This window comes from Manacus candei, unplaced genomic scaffold (assembly GCF_025592945.1).
Source record: "Manacus candei isolate 608988 ecotype Guabito, Panama unplaced genomic scaffold, ASM2559294v1 h1tg000049l, whole genome shotgun sequence".
In the NCBI taxonomy this organism is placed as follows: Eukaryota; Metazoa; Chordata; class Aves; order Passeriformes; family Pipridae; genus Manacus; species Manacus candei.
The window spans coordinates 13,064,450-13,083,773 of NW_026138097.1; the positions used below are offsets into that span (position 1 = coordinate 13,064,450).

Consider the following 19,324-nt stretch of genomic DNA (forward strand, 5'->3'; position numbering starts at 1 on the left):
TCAGAGTATTTATTCCCAGTGGTTGAGCCCAGATGTGTAGTGATAGCTCAGTTTCAGCTTGTCACCCATAAATAATCACCTGCTTTTTCTGCCTTCCTCCAGATGCTAAGGGCAATTTAGATAGCTCCCTCGGGGTTTCCACAAATGAAGAGCTTCCTCATAAAGCTAAACTAAAAGGGAAAAAATGTGGTTTTCCCTAGGTACCATCACAGTTAAAACCTAGGCTCAGCCCTTTGCAGCTTTTCTCGGTCACTCCCATTCATGTTTCTAGTACTGTCGCATTGTCCCCTCTAATCCAGGATTTAGATGAGCTTGTTCACCACAATCCCATTTTCCATGTGATTTATTCCCAGTACTCGACATGTGAGGAGGCAAGTGGCACACACGTACATGTGCGTGCTGCCGTCAGGGATGAGCTCTTGCTTTAGGCACTTGCTTTTCTCTCATTAGTGGAAGCTAACAATAAGTGTGAGAATTGCAGACGTCAGACGTAATTAGGAAGAAATTATTTCACGTTACCCAACAAAATGAGGTCTATGAATAAAGCCTAATCCTGCTGTCTGCCCATTCTTTTTATCCCGAAATGACTCAGAGATGGGGAGGGCACAAAATGCTCTCCACAGCACCAGATAGGGAACAGCCACGAGGAGATTCAGCCACACTCAACGGGGGCCATCATGCTGCCATCCTCTGGCTGAATAAACCCTCCCCTTAAGAGAACTGAAACACTGTTTAAATAATTAACCATTTCAAAAAGCTGAGTCTCTTCACAGCCTAAATTTTAGTAAATAAAAATGATCACTTTGGACTATTCAGAACTTCGGACTTCAGAACTGCTGTGCATCCCAACAACTGAGACTGTGCAAGCCTCTGAGACTGACCCTTCCTCAGCACTGGTAATATCTGTCACCTTCTCGGTGATGCTCAAGGTGCAATCCTTTCCCCCAACTGTCCTATTTTTCTACTCTTCTTTCTTATTCTTTCTAGTACCTGATCTGAACAAGTCCAAAAACCTTTTAGGCAGCCTCATGACATTAAAAAAAAAAAAAAAAGTAATTTTTTATGCTTGTGGCAATTCACCAAGTTCATTTCATCACAGGATTTCTGTTTCTAAGCAGCTTTTTTCAGTACAGCTGAGTATTGATCAGGGAATGCATAGAGTAGATTACCTTTCTGAACAAGGTAGTAGGTGAGCATCATCTGTCAAACCTGCCACTCCATAAAGTTTTATGACTTCTCATGCTACATTTCTCAGTCACAGACATCTTGGTACTATTTCCAAAGCATCAATGGGACTATAAACACATCCAGCAGGTGTGCATGTCCATATCTCAAGTGTGCTTATTTACAGCCATATGCACACACACAGTGTCTCTGTGATCTATTGCCTCATGATACTTGCAATACATTATTTATATTGCTTCAGATCAATATTTTCCACTTGCTAGTGCAAGGAGAGCACCCTGTATTGTAGTGAATAAATCTAGGGCTATACAAAAACCAATGCAGATCTCTGCTGTATATTTGACAGAGGAGCTTGCCACTGATTCACTGCTTTAAGGCAAAGCAGAACATTTAAAGAAGAATATATATAGTGACACACTCACAGGACAGAAAAAGCACCCCTCAAAGTCACAAGGGTGGCAATAGGTAGTTTGTTACTTTCTTCCTTATTTGTTTCTCATTTTATTATTTAGTTAACGTGCAGAGGGCTGCTCCTGGATCTCATGTCTCTTTGCTTTCACACTGGGCATGGCCTTGGGTTAAACATGATCCCTGCAACTAACAGCTTTTGGCAGCAGCACAGCACAAACTCTTACTGGGCTGCCTGTGGCACCTGCCAGTGAAGGGTAGCAGTCTTTGACAAGCACTGCTTGCCTGTGGACAGCCTTTATGTGCCTCCTGACTCCTGACCTACAGGCAGCGTGCCCTCTGCCCCAAGGTGGGTAGGAGTGTGCTGATGGGACAGACATGATGCTGACCAGTAATAATACTGTACAAGAAGTTTCCTTAACACTGTTTATTAGCAATATGATCATAACCACTGGATTATCAGATTTTTTTGCATTATTATCCTATTCCAGCAGGTAGGAAAAGACAGGATGGAAAGAATTCATGGAAAACAAAGACGCTGTCATGTGTTCTTGAAAAGCAGGGGACCAAAATCTCAGCTTTAATACTCCTGTATCTAATTCCTAATGAGCACCTTCACAAGAGTTGGGGGGTTAAAAGACTCAAAAAAGACTTGAGTGCTTTAGAAAGCCTCTCTTGTAGGATACATGGCATATCAGCCATAGTCTAAAGACATGTTATCTCAGGGTATGGGAGAGACTTTGCGAAAGACACACAAAGAAACCAGGTCTTTCGAATTTAAGGGAGTGCAAAGTCCTCAGCAAAGTCTGGTGTTTTTCTAAAGAGCTCCTGTGCTTACTAAATAATACGTTGATTGAAAGTCTGTGTGGTCTCTTATGACCACCACTGTGATTCCTGGGTGAAACAGAAATGCCAGGACCGGCACTGAAGCACCTGTCTCAGTACCAGGGACAGTCCTGCAGTCTCTGGGAGACATGTGGCTCTGCTGTCCATCAGCCATCAATGCAGGCCCTCCTCCTCACTGGGGGTTCCTGGCAGGCAATGCCTTTATGATCGCCCTGGGAGAACCTCCAAGTGTCACAGCCCAGATATGCCCCATTCCTCTCACACTGATAGCCACTGAAAGCTAAATGCAGGTCCTGCTGGCCCCTGCATAACCAGGGGACCCGTGCTTCCCAGCAAGTCCCTCACAGCCAGAGAGACTGGCAGAAGGGGTATAACTGTCTTTTCCCTCTGCCTTCCAGACCCCTGTTAACTTCCATACCCCTGTTTTTCTCCTTTCTGTCTTACAGTCACATCTACACACTTCTTGAGCAGCTGTGAAGCTGTGCAGGCACCAGAGGGATAAAATGGAGGAGGAGTTTGGGAGAAACTGAACAGGTAAAAAAACCCCAACCCAACCAACCAAAAAGCCAAACCACCCCTGAAAAAATTCCCAAACCCGATACTCACTTAAAGATTTATTTAGCACAGAAGGTTTGCATTTCAAAGTAGAAGTTAATGGAGCTGGAAAGGTTTTTAGCAGACAAGAACATGGCCTCCAGCATCCATTTCATATCCCCAAGTCACATGTGGTTATGAGCTGGAAGTTCTGCATCTTAATTCACTATTTTTGCTCCTTGCTTCATAGTGCATATCACATTTTGGAGTAATCTGTTACGGTTTGTTTAGAGGAGGAGGCCTTCTAATTAGTTGCTGTAACTAGTTGCCATAATTACTGTTAAAGACTGCTCATGGTGCAGTGGCCTATTCATGTGGCTGGAATTCATATCATGTTGGATCTCCTGCCTTTGCTAGGACATATTTTCCCACCTTGGTCAAGAAGCTCCATTTTTGCTTGGGTCTACATGTGCTGAGCCATGATATAGGATACAAACCAGCAAAGGTTTGTGAACATATGAAGTGTTTCTATGATAGACACAAAGATTTTATCTCATGGCTAAGCTAACATTTAGGTGTGTAATGGGCCAGATCCTGCTATAGGATACAGTCCCTGCAGCCTCACCTTACAGTTGGTCTGGTGTAAGTCAAGGCACCATGCTCCCAGCATGGGAAACAGGCAACACAGTGAAATCTGCTCTGGAGTCTCTCTTCCAGTTGGTGGATACAATAATAGAGTCATAACAATTTCCTGGGACGAACAGGAGGTTCAGAGGTTCCAAGCTACATTTAAACAGGATCTGAACAGACCGTTCTCTGCCAAACTGATTCCCGGTGAGACTCTAATAAGGCTGGAGGAACTACACTTGGGGTGATTTTGGTCCCACACAGTATGTCAATGGCCAATCTCAATATGCTTGGCTATAAGCATTTTTAAAAATTACATCCTCTTTATAGTACTAAATTCTGATCTGCCAAATGTGGCAGCCAATGAGCTCTTCCAAACTAAATACTGTGAGGATTATGCATAAATACTGAAGTATCCTAATCAGCCTCTTGGTGAAAATTAATTGATCCATTACAGACAATAACTATATGCTGAAGTTTTTATTCTGCATTTTTTACTTCTGTAAGTAGCATATGTGATTTGATTGGCTGGCTATTTTAAACTCTAGGGAGCTATTGGTGGAACAGTACAAATCCCTCTGAAATCCAAAATTGCCAGCTGCAATTATAGTCTGCATCTAGCATCTTCTCTAAGGACTATAAATGCTTCATTACTTTAATTTTGCTTGGCATTTGCATCACTGTGTGAGCATCACTGTGTGACAATTACCAAGCAACAGCAAAGGACGGATTCAGTAATGAAGTCTGGACAGTAAAGAAATACTGTTCAAAATGAAAAATTCAATTTTAATGTAATATTCAACAGTCTGTGCACATGGATACATTACATTTAGATAAAAAGCAGTGGTTAAGACAGGCACCTCCCTTTTTGCTGCTGAAATGCCCATGGCCTTTTGTGTATTAGAGATGAACAGAATTGTTCTGTCCTCATACTTCATTGTTTTCAACTGCTCAAAAGGATGAGATGCTAAGTTGTAAATACTAGTAATTAAAAGGTCAATTAAATGGCAACTGTACCATTCCAGTTAAGGCTTGTGAAATTCTACTAGTTTCAGTGATTTTACACTTAGACAAAGTGGGAATGAAACAGTTTCATTCAGCTCAGCTGTTTTTTAACTCATATATACTCAATTTTAATTATTTGAACTATTTGTGATTGCCCCTAAGTCCTAGGGGCAATATTAGAAGGCAAGATCAAGCATTATAGCTCAGACTGAATTAGCAGAGCTGCAATTGGGGAAACAAACAACATTATGAGAATGTGGGTCTTAGTCAGGAAGGGGTTTGGGTATTGCCAAAATTAGCTTCCCTCGTTAAAAAGGCATATGCTGAAGAAACATTCTTAGCTGGGGAAAAAGCAGGTTTTGGAGAGGTGAGAAATAAAATACTTATAATGAAAAAGACCTGGGGCACAGTAAGTTGTGCAGAATCAATACTTGTAAATGACACTACTTTCCTTCATCAGCCAGAGCTGGAAAATTTTGGAGAGACCTAAGTAATTTAGGCAAATGGGCAACACAGTGGAAATGCTGTCCAATGTCATTGCAAGGTCAAGCAGTGTGATACGCTAAGAGATAAAAATGTCAACTCTTCGCATGCTTCAAAAGGGTTCAAAATGAATCATATAAACAATGAGACTTTGTTGTCCTGCGCTGTTCTTTGGGATCCAGAGTTTCACATGCAGCTACAATCTAACAAGGTAGTAGGCTAAATAAAGACTGAACCAAAAAAATCACACTACCAGCAACAGTGTAGTACCATCTACCATATTTTGGGCATGATTGCTGAGACCCCTCAACAAGAATACTGAAAAATTAGACAGGTCTTGGAGTAGGCTAAGCATGATCCAGCACAAAGACTTTCAAAGACAGATTGGAAAGATGTGGTAATTTTTTTCCAAATAGGTGATAAATGAAAAAGAGTAAAGCCATGGAAAAAAGTAAATAAAATGCTGAAAGTGGTATTTACCAGGAGCTCCTATTCATCCTGTCTCCACAGCATGGTAGCAGTGTTCCCTACTTATCCACCCTAAAAATTAAAAAAACCAAAACCTACAAGAAAATTCCCAAAAGCTGGCTAGTCATGTCCTTGTGGTTTTCTTAGAGTCACACTCAAGGGTCACTAACAGCATTCCCCAGCTCTACATACCACCAAGCTTACAACTTAACAGTGTTAAAATTGATTACAGAAACCATGGCTAGAGCGTAGGAGGTTCTTAGACATTTCTATCTGACCTCATGATATGGTTTGAAGCTGGCTCCCTGCCAAGTCTCCAAACCTTACCACCAGATGTCATGGTAGAGATAGTTTGTGATCATGTGTATAATGTGATATGGTATTTATTTGTACAGTCATTGTAATATATTTCCCTTTCCCCCACTTTGAGTCTGGTGTGTTTTGTCTGGAAAAACCCATCTCACATTAGGTTGAGATGTGGGAGGGGGGAATGGAGCTAGGGGATTGGATTTTGGGACTATCTCAAACCATGACACCTCAATTTACTAATTTTTTTCAGAAATCTTCCACATTTAAGGGCCACCCCTCTATATGCCATGCAATATGGAAAACCATTACAGCTGGTGAATAACACTGCTATGAAGAATAAGAAAGTGTCTAGACAGGGTAAATCTGTCCAACCTGACCCAACAAGGCAAGTACTAAAGGACTTAAGTATTTTGGACCAGGAAAAGTCTCAGCTACTCATGGAGATGCAGTCAGAAGAGAAAGTTATACCTCGGACCATTGGCCAAACTAATAGCTTATAAAATGGCACCTGCAGCAACAGTCCAAAATGTTATCAAAGCTGAATATTTCCCAGTGATACACCAAAAAGGACCAAATCCACACAGCTCATATTGATACTCAACATAATCAAAGTTCTCATAGCATATGCCACGAAAATGAACTAGGGAAGTTTTATTGGAGCAGAAATAATGTCTAGAGTCTTTTTTTTTCCTCCCCATGGCTTTTCCTCTTGAATATTGTGACAGATCACAAATGTTTAAAGACTAAGGATAAAAACTGCATCCCACCACATATTTCCAAAAGGAAGAGTTAAGAAAAATGTTTGCCTCTTACCTTGTTAACTTTGTCCCAATCTGCTGCCTAAGTTCAAGCCTCTCTTCATCAGTCTGCATGGGAAGGATGTTCTTTTCCTCCAGCTCTCGCTTAGAAGGCCTGTTGCTTAGTTTGATAGCTAAAGAGTCCTTCCTGCAGATTTTCCTTGCCAGGGAGCCTGTGGGAGAGATGAGAGGCTCTGCCAAAAGAGGTGTCATCATTTCATTACAGCATGCATCTGGCAAAGAAGTACTAGCCAAGAGAGGATACAAGGCTCTCATTTACATTGGGATGGACTATGGGAAAAGAGATGTCATTAACTTCATCTGCTCAATTAACCTCAGTTCATATCATAATAAGGAAGAGCTGAAATTGGTAGGTATACAGGAAAAAGAAATTAATATATTGCTCCATAGAAGGAAGTGGAGAAGAAGCATTGCTCCTGTAGCTTTCTCTAGCACAGTTTCTGAACATTCATAATGTAATGAATAATTTGACCTCAGGTTCTGGGCAGGCATCAGAGTTACAGCATGTTAGAAGAGAGAGGTATCTGAGTGCCTTCTGCAATATAATATCAAAACATCTAAGCTAGCACTAGAAGAAACCAAAAGTCAATCAGAAGCAGCACAGAACTTCATGTACATTAACTGACACTGCTTCCCAGACAGTGACAAAGACACTGTGAAAACAAGCGGCATTTCCTGGCTCAAGCTTGCTTTCCGAGGCTTGTGTCCAAAGCAGTTTGAGCAAGGAAGACAGACAGAGAGAGACAAACCCATGAGAGGTTTTGGCCTTTGGCAGGAGAGTGTGAGATAGTGCAGTTCTGCTCTGTTTTTAGGTTTAGGAGCAAACACTGCTTAATTTCACTTACAGGGTAAGGGAGGGTCCTGAGAAGATGAAATATGCCTGTATTAGAATCTTTGTGTGTTTTAAAAAGGGGGTTGTTTGATTGTACTGCTTCCAGGTTTCAGAAAAAAAGAAATCCAAGGGCCTGAAATTTCAGGTCAATGTGTAGATGACAAATAGTTATTGTATGCAAAGTACAATATGGGAGAGTCCTGTGATGCCACACTGAGTCAGGAGGTGGGGTTTCTTAGAGAGGTCATGAAGGGGCCACAGGTCCCTTCCCAGACTGTAATTGTGATATGGCTATCAATTAACCTCTTCTGTCTGAGCCCAATCCTCTGATTGTGACCCCTTTCAAAGTATGTGCACACTTGGGAAAGTGAATCCAAAATTTCTAAGTGAACTAATATAAGCCAATACCAGTCATTTGAATTTAGTCTGAGAGCTACCCAGACAGGGATTCATGTGGATTAGCGAAATCACTATAAATTCATACTACTTGTTATTTTGGATTACATCTCCACATAGTCAAGCCCTGAGAGATGCAAAAGCCACAGTCAAGAAAGAGAGTACACAGGCCTTTTGTTTCCCTTGTGCATTGTAAGTTCAGACTGAAAATTAAATAAATGAGAAAGGAAAGATGGAATGAATCTTACTTGTAAATAATGAGTTGTCCTCCTCTTCATCTTCCTCTTCTTCCTCCTCCTGTCTTGGATAGAGGCAAGAAGAATCTTCATAATCAGTTTCATGAGGCACATTTTCTTTATTGTCATCGCATTCGATCACAACAGTTGGCACTTGTCTCATGTCTGGAAGGCCCCCAGGTCCTGTTTTTGTAACACTGTCACCTGTGTGTAAACCAGAGCTGTTGGGAAAGAAAAACAAATAAATAAACTAAAGGAAACAGCTCAGTGAAAGACAGTTAATTCTCTCACTGTATTTAGGAAAGTAGTGGTCTTTCATCCCTTTTTGAGAAGAAACGAGAACAGAAAGATCTTCAAGACCAGCAAGACATCTAATGGGTTTAAACTGAGTACACCTTAGATTTAGGGTATGACACTTACTAGGGAGAGGTAGGACAGCATGCAGGTAGAAATACTTGCAGCCAGGATGAAGTATTAAAGATCTGTAACAAATACTTCATGACCAGCTACTCAGGGTGGTAAGCTTGCCTTCAACTCAGTGTCTGTGTGACCTCTTCACTGGTGTGCAGGCAGTAAGGAGACAGTGTCTCACCTGAATGCAAAAGGTGGAATGAGACTGGGAAGAAGGAAACATACACACTGTAGGGGATAATTGTAGAAAGGTAGAGGGAAAACATGATGGAAAACAGAGGAAAAACTCCTCAGGCAAGATGATGTTGGCTTGAGGGGAAAGCAAGGGCACAATTCTCTGAAGTGCAGGGGGCTGAGCATGTGGAACTGGGCTTGGAGAAAAGAGAGTCTGGGAGCAGGTGAGAGTAACCAGGGAAATAGCTAAAACCTGGGAGGTTTGTTTGCTAATGGCACACATATACTGGGGGCTCTGCCATGATGATATCCCTTTTCCTGCCCGGGCTTCTTATCCAGCCAGGTGCTGAAGAGCAATGAGAATTGGAGCTAACATATTTTTTTTGTCACAGTGTGATAGATTATTTTCTGCAGCTCACTAAATTAAGGCTTATGTTCAGTACTGCTAGCACCTACTCTGTTTATGTGTTGATTTCAAAGCCCTTTACCTAGGAACATATCAATTATCAATACAAATAGGGAAACAGGAACATGAGGAGGTGAAGACCAAAGTCAAACAAAAGGTGAAAGGAAAAGTCCGAGACAGAACCCTGTTTCCCAGCCAATTTTTATCTAAATAGCTCATGTTGCTTTTCCAATGTGAAATCACAATGAGAGACTGGCAGGCAAAAATGATGGCAGCTTAGATTTATTTGTGAGACAGCAGGAACCATCCTCTCAATTTCCAGCTGAGGCAACAGCTATATGAAAAACGGGGAACATTTGCCTGTTGGACATCCTCTCTATGTCAAACTCCCATTCTACTTTCCAGAAGAACATAGGTGTGAAAGCAGATGTGCTGGCCAAGTTGACTTGGAGGCATACAAATTTGGGTCTCTCCTTAACGAGTACCGAGTAGCCTCAATTCCCTTGAACATTTTAGCCTGCTCTGAATACCAGAGCCATTCTGCATCTTGAAATGATTTAAATTATTTTCTACTGAGTCAAGTGAAACATTTTGCTTTCTTCCAGCCCTAAACTTAACATGGACTCTTAAATGGCTGCCAGATAAAATCACAGAAAGACTTCTAAAAATGTAGATCTCGGGATATAATGCTAGTCCACAATATGATTAGGGATTAAGGGGAAGAAAAGGCTTTGGATCCTATGAGCAAACCATACCATGCTGTTATTATCATATTCAGCTTCAAAGAAATAATTTTGTTAATTCCAACATTTACTATTGCAGACTAACCAACAATAAGATGCAGAGCTTTACTGGATGCCTTTAAGAGAAAATCCATTTTCTTAGTGATAGTCCACGTTTTGTATCACAAAGTAAGAGAGATTCATGAATAACTGGCTTGTGAATTTTTGTATTAAACTTCAATGACTTTGACCCAAAAAACTTTATGCCTGATGTAGTTTTAAAATTCATCAGCTGAATTCTCATAAATGACACATCAACACACTAGAATATTTAAAAACTTTCAGCTAACTTTTAATTTATTGAAAAACTTTAAGAATTTTAATCTTATGAACTTCATTAAATCCGTTTTCCCTGTAACCTAATTTTTGAATAAGTCTTTTTATGAGGAAAGGCAGGAAATCAAATTTCAGAAAGAAATTATAATACTGTTAAATTCCATTAACATTGTTAAAAAAAAATCAAAAACCCCACTTCCAACAGTGAACACATAACCACTGGATTATCAAGTTAATTCTAAAACAATACATACACAGAGAGTAAGTACAAGTTCACTAAGCCCTTTCTGGAAGTACAAATGAAAGCAGCAAAAAGTAGTCAGCATCCAGGACAACTTGGTTCTTTTCTGTTCTGTGTAGGATGGATGTAGGTTACAGATGCATCCTTATGGGTGAGTACACAGGGTAACAGATATCAGTGATTCATCAGTTTAGGTTATCGAGCAAGCATCAGATGGCAACGAGAGTTACAAGTTACCACAGAGGATCTTTATTTGAACTAGTGATCTAGAAATAGACAGCTTCCCATCTCATTGTCATTTTTCTGAATCATCCACTTTCTTGATAATACTACTTTCTATTTTAAGCCCCTCATTTTTCCTGGTGTTTTGTGTTGTTCTTGATTAAAATCAGCCTTTTCCACGGCATTTTGGCTAAGTCAGCTGTCTAAGCAAAGCACATGCAGTACTGCAGTATACTTAAGAAAGACGAATCAAGGTCAGTGGATATGTCCATTGTGTATAAATTCCTCTGGATCATTAGCAAAACTCTCACATAGTTAGGTGGTCTACACCACAAAATTTTTCAGCATTATTCACCAAAAACACACTATTGTTTGAAACGGCTCTTTTTAAATCAGTTTTGTGTTTTGCAACAAAATTAGAGAACAAAGCTACAGTGAAGCAAGAACTTGTTTCAAGACGATAAATGCATCTTAACACATGGATTTGAATAATTCATAGCTCACTAGTACAAGTACTTGCAATTATTGCTGCATCATCTTTACATGATCAAAACAGCAAAAAAATTACATCACTATAGCTTGCAACATTTCTTACGAGAAAATATTTTAATGAAAAATCTCATTTGAAGCTTATGAGGGACTCATGGTACAGAAAAAATCAAAAAGAAAAAAAGTGAAATCCCTCCTGTAAAATCTAGTGGAAAAAACCCCCATGCTTCTCATCTGTTATCCCAAGCCCTCTGATTTTGGAATAAGGGGTTACATTCTTATCAGCATGTTTTCAGATCCACAGTACATTTTTCTGTACTTACCAGTTAAAACAAAAATCTGAAAAAACTTTAAACCATTGTATATATGTTTCTACTACAGGCATGTGTGTCAGAGACAGAGAGAGAAGGCAGAGTTATAAATATTAAGTGTTTCTATCCTTAGGCAATGCTAAAGTTTAGACAAGAGGTAATTCTCTTGACAAGTTTTATGGAAGATAAATGCTTTCTGACTCAAATACGTTTTATAAGATTTACAAGACGCTGACAGTAATGCCTAATGCATTTCATTTCGTAAATCTACAGTCTGAAGCTGGGCTGGGTGTCCCAGAGGAACTGGTCTCACACACTGTCTTTTTCACTGCTCTGCCACATGGGCAATTCTAGCCCAGAGTGAGATATTGCCACTTAACAGTTCTTTAGTACCTATGTTGAACAAATAAGAGGCCTTGATTCAGCTGCTCCTGTACATGAGCCCACAGAGTAATTGAAATTAATTGCCACCTTTCCAGACAGACTGAGAACTATAAGGGCGAGGCAGAAAATAAGGCTATTTCAGATCAAGGAAATGCCTCGCTAAGTCAAAATTAAAGACACATTCCAGTGGCACCAGAGAGTTGCTAAAGCTTCCTTTACCGCTGTTTGTGACTCACAGTTTTGGGGCACGGTCTTTCTTCTCAAGTTCGTTTCAGTCAGGAGGATATTTTGGTGTCAGGGCTTATCAGATTTTCACCACCTCTTAAAATGCATTCTGAAATGGTAAAAAACAGTGCCCAAATCTAGATTTTACTAACGCTTGACATGTACCCTTTGGGCTGAAGGGAAAAGTCGTTTGCAGTAGGGCACAAATTGGCAACAGAGGTTGCAGAAAAAAGGTTACGTGGAAATTACACATTTTTCTGCTTCAACTTAATCTATAATAAAACCGGTAATTTATCAGGGAAAATAGAGACAAACTGGTAGCACAAATGACATGTCATAATAGTCATACTATGACAAGGGACAGGTTGCCCTTCTGAGAATAGATTATGAATAGACATTATGAGTCCCACAAAATGTTTGCAATCAAAAGTGTTAAGTGTGCAAATGAACTTAATGTTCTATAATGTCTGTAATAAAACTGAATAAAAAAAATTCCAGGAATTAACTGCCATTTTAAGTCATAAGAGCAACTGGGACTTGAATAGCTATTACATGCTTTTAATGTACCTCAAGACATTAACTTATTAATATGCACTAGATCTAGGTGAGGCAGTAACCTGTAATCACTCCTGCAGAGGGGAAAATAGAGGTAGAGAGGCTCAGTGGTTTTCTCAAGGTCAAAGACAACAAAACAACTTCTGGCTTCCAGACCCTTACTGAGGGAGAGCTCATTTTTCTCTGGCCAGCTTGTGGCTCATTGGCAAAGCAGTGATTTCAACTATCAGTGTTAGACTACCTGAGTTATAGAGACCTTATCCGTGTAAGGAAAAAATCCAGATTGCTAGAGGAAGGGGATATTTCAGCCTTTCATTCTTTGTTCCTGTCCACACTTACAGATCTGGTGGAGAGAAGAGTTGTGAGGTCTAATAAAAGTTTACTGGGCAAAATGTGGATTTGACACAAACTGGTTATGGATTCAGTGTGTATCAGTGGAGCTTAAATGGCCTTGAAGAGCTTTCACTGCAGCAGGACCAAAGAAACTAGACACAAGGAAGAAAAGGAAAAATTCCTGAAGGAAAAGAAAAAATTTAAAGCAGAAACCTGTACTTGTCTAGATAATCCTTATTAAAAAAACCCACTAGTCTAAATAATGCCCCAAATTACCAGCTTTGGCAACATGGCAATTATTCTGTAAAATTGTAGGATTCTTTTGAGATAATGTCTGAGATTAGCAAAAAAAAAAAAGAAAAACCTGCTAATGAACCTTAGCATTCCCCAGAAGGTGCCTCAGAGACTTGACAGGCTCTCTTATCTCCTCAAGATTATTGACCCAACAGCAGTGACCCAGTACATTGTTATCTTGGAAGCAACTGTAAAGTTCATACAGGAAACTAGGGTGTCATTGCATATCCTATGCATGCAACAGATGTTAGCACACTCCCAAATTTTAAACAGAGGGAAGTAGATCTAGGATCTTTGCTGTTTTAACAGGCCCTCAAGAGTTCTGGGCTGAAGTGTACAATGATAAATATTGCAGTGTAATTTCTCTTGGGTTTAATGCAGATTTTATACAATTAAGGGAAAATAACTACTGTAAAAAATAGTGCAAAACATTGGCATTTGGTACAAATAATCCCCTCCCAAGTTAAATAAATATATTTTAAAAATCTGCACAAACATTCAAGAAAATGTAGCAAATTTACCTAGATCACAATGTGTCTTGAAAAAGCAATTTAAGAATTTAACAGCAAGCGTTAGCTCCACAGACATGTATATGGTTTGAAATGGTTTGAAATACTTTTACCTGTAAGTACTATAAAAAACAATTGGTCTTGCAGAGGAAACAGTCATCCCCTATTTTCTCCCTTTTGAATGCAGAAGTTATTGATTTGTTTTGACAAGGAGCACAACTGAAGTACTCAATAAATTAATCCATGATTGAAATAACAGTTCATCAACACAAAAAGGCTATGAAAAATCAACTGCCTGCAACACCATGAACTAGGATTCCTACTAATTTTTAATGTGAAATATCAGTGCTATAACCTTTTCTTATTTTCTTCTGCAATGGAAGGCAATTGCTTCACATTGGGAAATGAATCCTACCTTATTCAGTTTTTAACAAGCAGCAGAGTTTCAGCTTCAAATTAATAGTTATGTACAAACAGCATCACCTTCTTTAAATCAGTTAAATGTATTTTTAGACAAAAGCATGATGGATGACTAGAAATTGGAACATTCATTGCTGAGGGGCAACAGATGCCACAATGAAGTCATACTCTGAGAGATGTCCCTGAGCTCAGGATAACAAAGTGCCTTCTGTGCACAGTGTGAGCCAGACAGTAAGATATCCAACCTAAGTGGGGGATGGCCTGGGCAGTGTAGCCCCAAAGGAGCCTTTGGGATACAACAGCTACCCCTCTGTGCCTGGTGCATTGAGCTTTGGGGAGATGCAGATGCACCTGATTAGCCACGCTGGCAATGTGAGAGGTAAATGGGTAGTCACTGGGTATGGTGTGGAGAGGCAGTGTGGATGCTCTTTCTAACTCTACCTCTACAGTTCTTTTACTGATGGGAATAGGAATCTCCTTTATAGTCCCAGCAGTTTTTCCCCAGCTGGGAATTCCCCCATGCTGTAGAAACTAAACCTGCACCCCTTACCTCATGATGTAATCACTATTCCGGTACTGAAATAAGATGGCAGTGTGGGATGGCCTCTGGTCTCCTGACAGCTTTTCAGGCAGTAAGGAAAATTTGCCCTCAATAATCCAATTATTTTAAACTATGCAATATAATGAAGGTAACATTATCACAAAGAGGTATTGGGGTAAATAATTAAACATTTTGCCTTTTAGACCAAGTATTTTATCTTCCTGTGTAAGAGCAGGATGATCTGATGCTCCTAGAACAAGCTGGCTACAAAGCTGCCCTTGGTACTAAATAAAACATGTCATTTTTTTTTGACTACCTTTCCTCTTCTGGGCCTTCCTCAGTTTTCCACTACGAGACGAAATAAATTTTCCAAAGCTTGCTGATCTTTCAGTCTATGAGGACAGCTTGCATTTATACAACATGCTTCACTTAGTCAGACTATTTGGAGCAGCATTCAGAGATACTCACAAGTGACAGTAAAAAAAAAACAGCCCCAAAGTGGGGGCTGATCAAATGTGCTACTCTCCTTCAGATGCAAATGGCTAAGAAGGTAGCTGCTGTGGAATGGGTTAAATAGTTATTTTAAGATCAAACATATAATTTAATTTAAATGAATTGAAATAATTTAAATACTGTATTAAAACCCCTCTAAGTGACTTGTAGGAAGCCCACAGAGATTGTTTTGAGCTAATTGGTAATACTAATCAGGTGCTCTGCTTGAGTGGCACATTGGATTATTACTGCTCTTTTATGAACCTTCCACTTCCTTTCCTTGCATATAGCAATCCTACACACAACTGGAGCTCTGCAGTTATGCACTCCATAGTATATATTGGAAGCCAGGCATGTCCTATTAAAACTTCAGCACTGACTGTATTATCTGCTTCCTTGAACAGGACATTGGGGTTCAGGAAATTTGGTCTTTATCTCCTTTCTGCCACAAACTTGTCAAACAAGCCTGGAAAGGCTCTTCCCCTGTTTCTCCAGGAATGACTCTGCCCTGAAGTTGTTAGACCTCAGAGGATACACCTCATTCAAGTACTATGAACATAACTCAAGTGATGATATAGATACCAGGGTTAGCAGAAAACGGTGCACATCCAGATGTAATTTTAAAAGTTGATCCATTACCTTTCTAGCCTGTGCATGGTCATGGCTAGTGTTTTGTTCAGTTCCTCTATCATCCGGCACCCTGAAGGGTGAATGGGCAACGTGCTGGACCCAGAAGGAAGGTGCTGGCTGTGGCTGCCGTACTGGAGCTGGTGCTGGTGAGCTGCTAACTGGGATGGCAGGACAGTGTGATGCTGTTGAGTCAAAGGCTGCTGGGAGCTCTTCTGCGTGGAATAGGATGAGAGAGAGAGGTCTGGCCCCCCTAAAGGCATGCAAATCATGACTTTCTTTGGAGGTAGTGGAGGTGACAGTTTAACTGGCATACAAGGCAGTTTCACAGGAGCGCCAGGATCTAAAACAAAAGAAAGAGAGCCCTGGTGTTAATTTTCATGTCAGTAAGATGGAGATCAGAGTATCAGCCTGGGTGAGCAGCTACTGAGGTTGCTAGTCAACACAGGAGTGTGCACCCCTCCCCTGTTGCGACAGATGACTCTGCACACCGTACACTCAGTGTGGTCTTCAGAAAAAATATTGTTGTTTTGCAGTGCTTCAGTCTCACAGAAAACATCCCAGGGCTGTGCGCGCCCCTCAGCAAACATGTTAAGCAATGCTTAACAAGGCTTGCGGCACGCTTTGACGCTTTAAAGCCCAAATCCTCCAAAATAGCCCTGCGAGGTAAGCATATCTTCCACTCAACAGACAGGGAGAGAGCAATTTGGTGCCTGAAGTTACAGCATGACTCACCACCGTCACTGACAGAGCAAAAGCTCAGGGATTCATGATCCTTCTCAGGCATTGCAGTGCAATTACTACAGGTCACGCTTCTTACAGCTTTGTAATGTGCAAAACATCTGGTGTTAAAAATTACATTATAGGGCAAGTGAGAAATAAGGTTCAAATACTAAACAGGAGAGGTTTGGAAAAATGAAGGGTATATGAGGAAAAAGATATAGAGGGCAGCAGATTTTTAGGACTCATGTATTTTTTTTACAGAAGACTTGGTAGGCACTTTTCTCTGGACTCATTCACTGAATTTTACCTTTTTAAGTCTAGGCATGTTCACTAAACCCCATAGTTGACCAGCCAGGCAAAGACTTCCCTGACTTCAATGAGAAATCAATGAGAGGTCCACCTAAAAACCTGTCTTCCAGAACTCAACTGCAGGATGGAGACTTTTGGAGTTGCACTGTGAAATATTTTGAGAAGGGAAAAGAAGTAACATGAGGGCTTGTAGTTGCCAAGATGGGTGGGAGAAATGCTCACAACACATGCTAAGAGCAAAGGAGAGAGCATATATATACACCTTGAGCTGCAACTGTAAGTTTATCTCTTTGGAGCAAGGCCAGGCCCTTTCCAGCCTGTAATACTGCAGACATTTGGCTCTGCAATGTAATTCTGTGGGCAAGGTTTGCATGATTTTTGGTCTCTTGCTGCTTCAGTCCACTCTTCTTGCTGTAACATGGCCAATGAATTGCAGGGCCAGAATCTTCTTTTGACCCAAGAAAGCCTGCTGCTCTCCAGGTTCCAAAAGTTATCACCCTCCTCAGTGCAATCAGATTTCAAAAGTCCTTTTCCAGATGGTTCTTCTTAGTATTAACTATCCTTGCCCTCGCCCCCTTTATTCTTTCCTCCTTCACACCCTATTCTGGATATTGCCTGTACTACCATCCATATCTAATAGCCAGGGTGCACAGGGGTGAATAGGAGGACTTCCAACCACTAACACTTCTAGAAAATGATTGAGGATCATAAGGTGACCATGCATAGAGCCAAATTCAGATAAACCTTTTGATTTATTTTAGTGCTAGTCGCAGCTTCATTGGATCCGCAGTATCCACTTAATACTAGTGTTTTTGCTGGACTAGGAACAACACATTGAGAGTAAGTTTTCCCTTTCTTCAGAGTGTTTATAGGCTAACAACATAGAGGAATCAAAGGGAGTGCAAAGATGAAATACGTTGTGCTGGTTTTGGCTGGGGTAGAGTTAATTTTCTTAATTAACCTTAGGATGGATAGGGCTGGATTTTGGATTTGTGCTGAACACAGGGTTGATAATACAGAGACCTTCTTGTTGTTGCTGGGCAGTCTTGACACAGAGTTTTTCTGCTTTACTGCCACGCTGGCAAGGAGACTGCAGTTGCATGGTAAGTTAGGAGGAAACACAGGCAGGACAAGTGACTCTAACTGACCAAAGGGATATTCCATATGACATGCTCAGTACATAAAATGGGGAGAAGAAGGATGAAGGCTGAATGTCTGGAGTGATCACGTTTGTCTTCCTAAGCAACCGTTACATGTGACAGGGGCCTTGCTCTCCTGGAGATGGCTGAAAACTTGCCTGCCTATGGGAAGCAGTGAATGATTTCCTTGTTTTACTCTGCTTGCATGCATGGCTTTTGCTTTTGCTGTTAAACTGTCTTTATCTCAACCCATGAGTTTTCTGGCTTTTACCCTTCCAATTCTCCCCCTGATCCCACTGGTGGGGGAGTGAGCAAGCAGCTGCGTGGGGCTTGGCTGTTGGCTGGGGTTAAACCACGACACAGAAGCATGGAGAAAAAGTGGCCTTTCCACACTGCAGAATGGGAGAGTTATAGAGAGCAGAATCCAAGTCTTTGCCTTCAAGGTAATATCAAATCCACTTGGCATGCTGTCTCTTGCAGGCAAAAATTCTTCTGATGGTTCCATCAAGGCTGAAATATAACTCATGGATTTGCCAAAGCAGTACAAAGAAAACACTTCCAGGATTTTCTATTCAAGCACACAAAGCTCTTCTTACATATATGTTCTTTGTATATATTACCTCTTGGTATCCTGCATAAAAGAACACACCTCTTCAATAAAATGTAATTAACAGAAAGATAAAAGAGTAAATTGTATAGAGCCCTGAGAATAAGGTTCCTATGGGATTTGTAGTAACAAAGTGGACTTTTTCTTATATTTGTGCTTCAGGCAATTTTACTTCTAGAGCTCTTACTGAATTACAAAGACTACACTGAGATCTGCATTTCCATTTTGACAAACACAGCTTTGATGGTTGGTTTAAGATCCTTTTTTGCAGTATCTCAATTAAAGTCTTCATTTGACAGTGCCTGTGCCTGGATGCCCCATTACTCTGTGGCAGTCATACTTAACGGTGGATTCAAAAAGATCCCAACTGCAGGCATCTCTTGCTTTTGACAAAAGAATAACTGAAAGTATTCTGGGTTTGCTGCCTTTTTGGATCTTGAAGATCAGAGCAATATTTTATGTTGAGAGTGAGCATGACATGTCAAATAGTTCAAGTATAAACCAAACAGAAATCCTTCCTTCTTCCTTCTAAAATATAATGAAAATTTATTTTCACACAATCATTCATTTAGTAGAGTTGTGACACAGGCACTGCAGCTCTGGAGTTGTATGGGAGAACAAGTCTAGCTTAATTATCCCAAGTAGCCATACATTCCATCATGAATCAGATGTGCACACTCTGGTTTCCACTCTTCATAACAAAGGTA

The 19,324-nt window shown here is 40.5% G+C and overlaps 1 protein-coding gene across 6 annotated transcripts in view; it reads right to left on the reverse strand.

The window, feature by feature from the left end:
• PHACTR1 (phosphatase and actin regulator 1) overlaps positions 1-19,324 on the reverse strand; it is a 301,109-nt gene that overhangs the window by 40,324 nt on the left and 241,461 nt on the right. For all 6 annotated transcript variants that reach the window (XM_051799185.1, XM_051799182.1, XM_051799188.1 and 3 more), the window contains 3 exons: positions 15,852-16,182; positions 8,160-8,368; positions 6,679-6,835 (listed from right to left, as the gene is read on the reverse strand). In XM_051799185.1, coding sequence (XP_051655145.1) covers positions 6,679-6,835; positions 8,160-8,368; positions 15,852-16,182 — 697 coding nt within the window. The remainder of the gene's footprint in view (positions 1-6,678; positions 6,836-8,159; positions 8,369-15,851; positions 16,183-19,324) is intronic.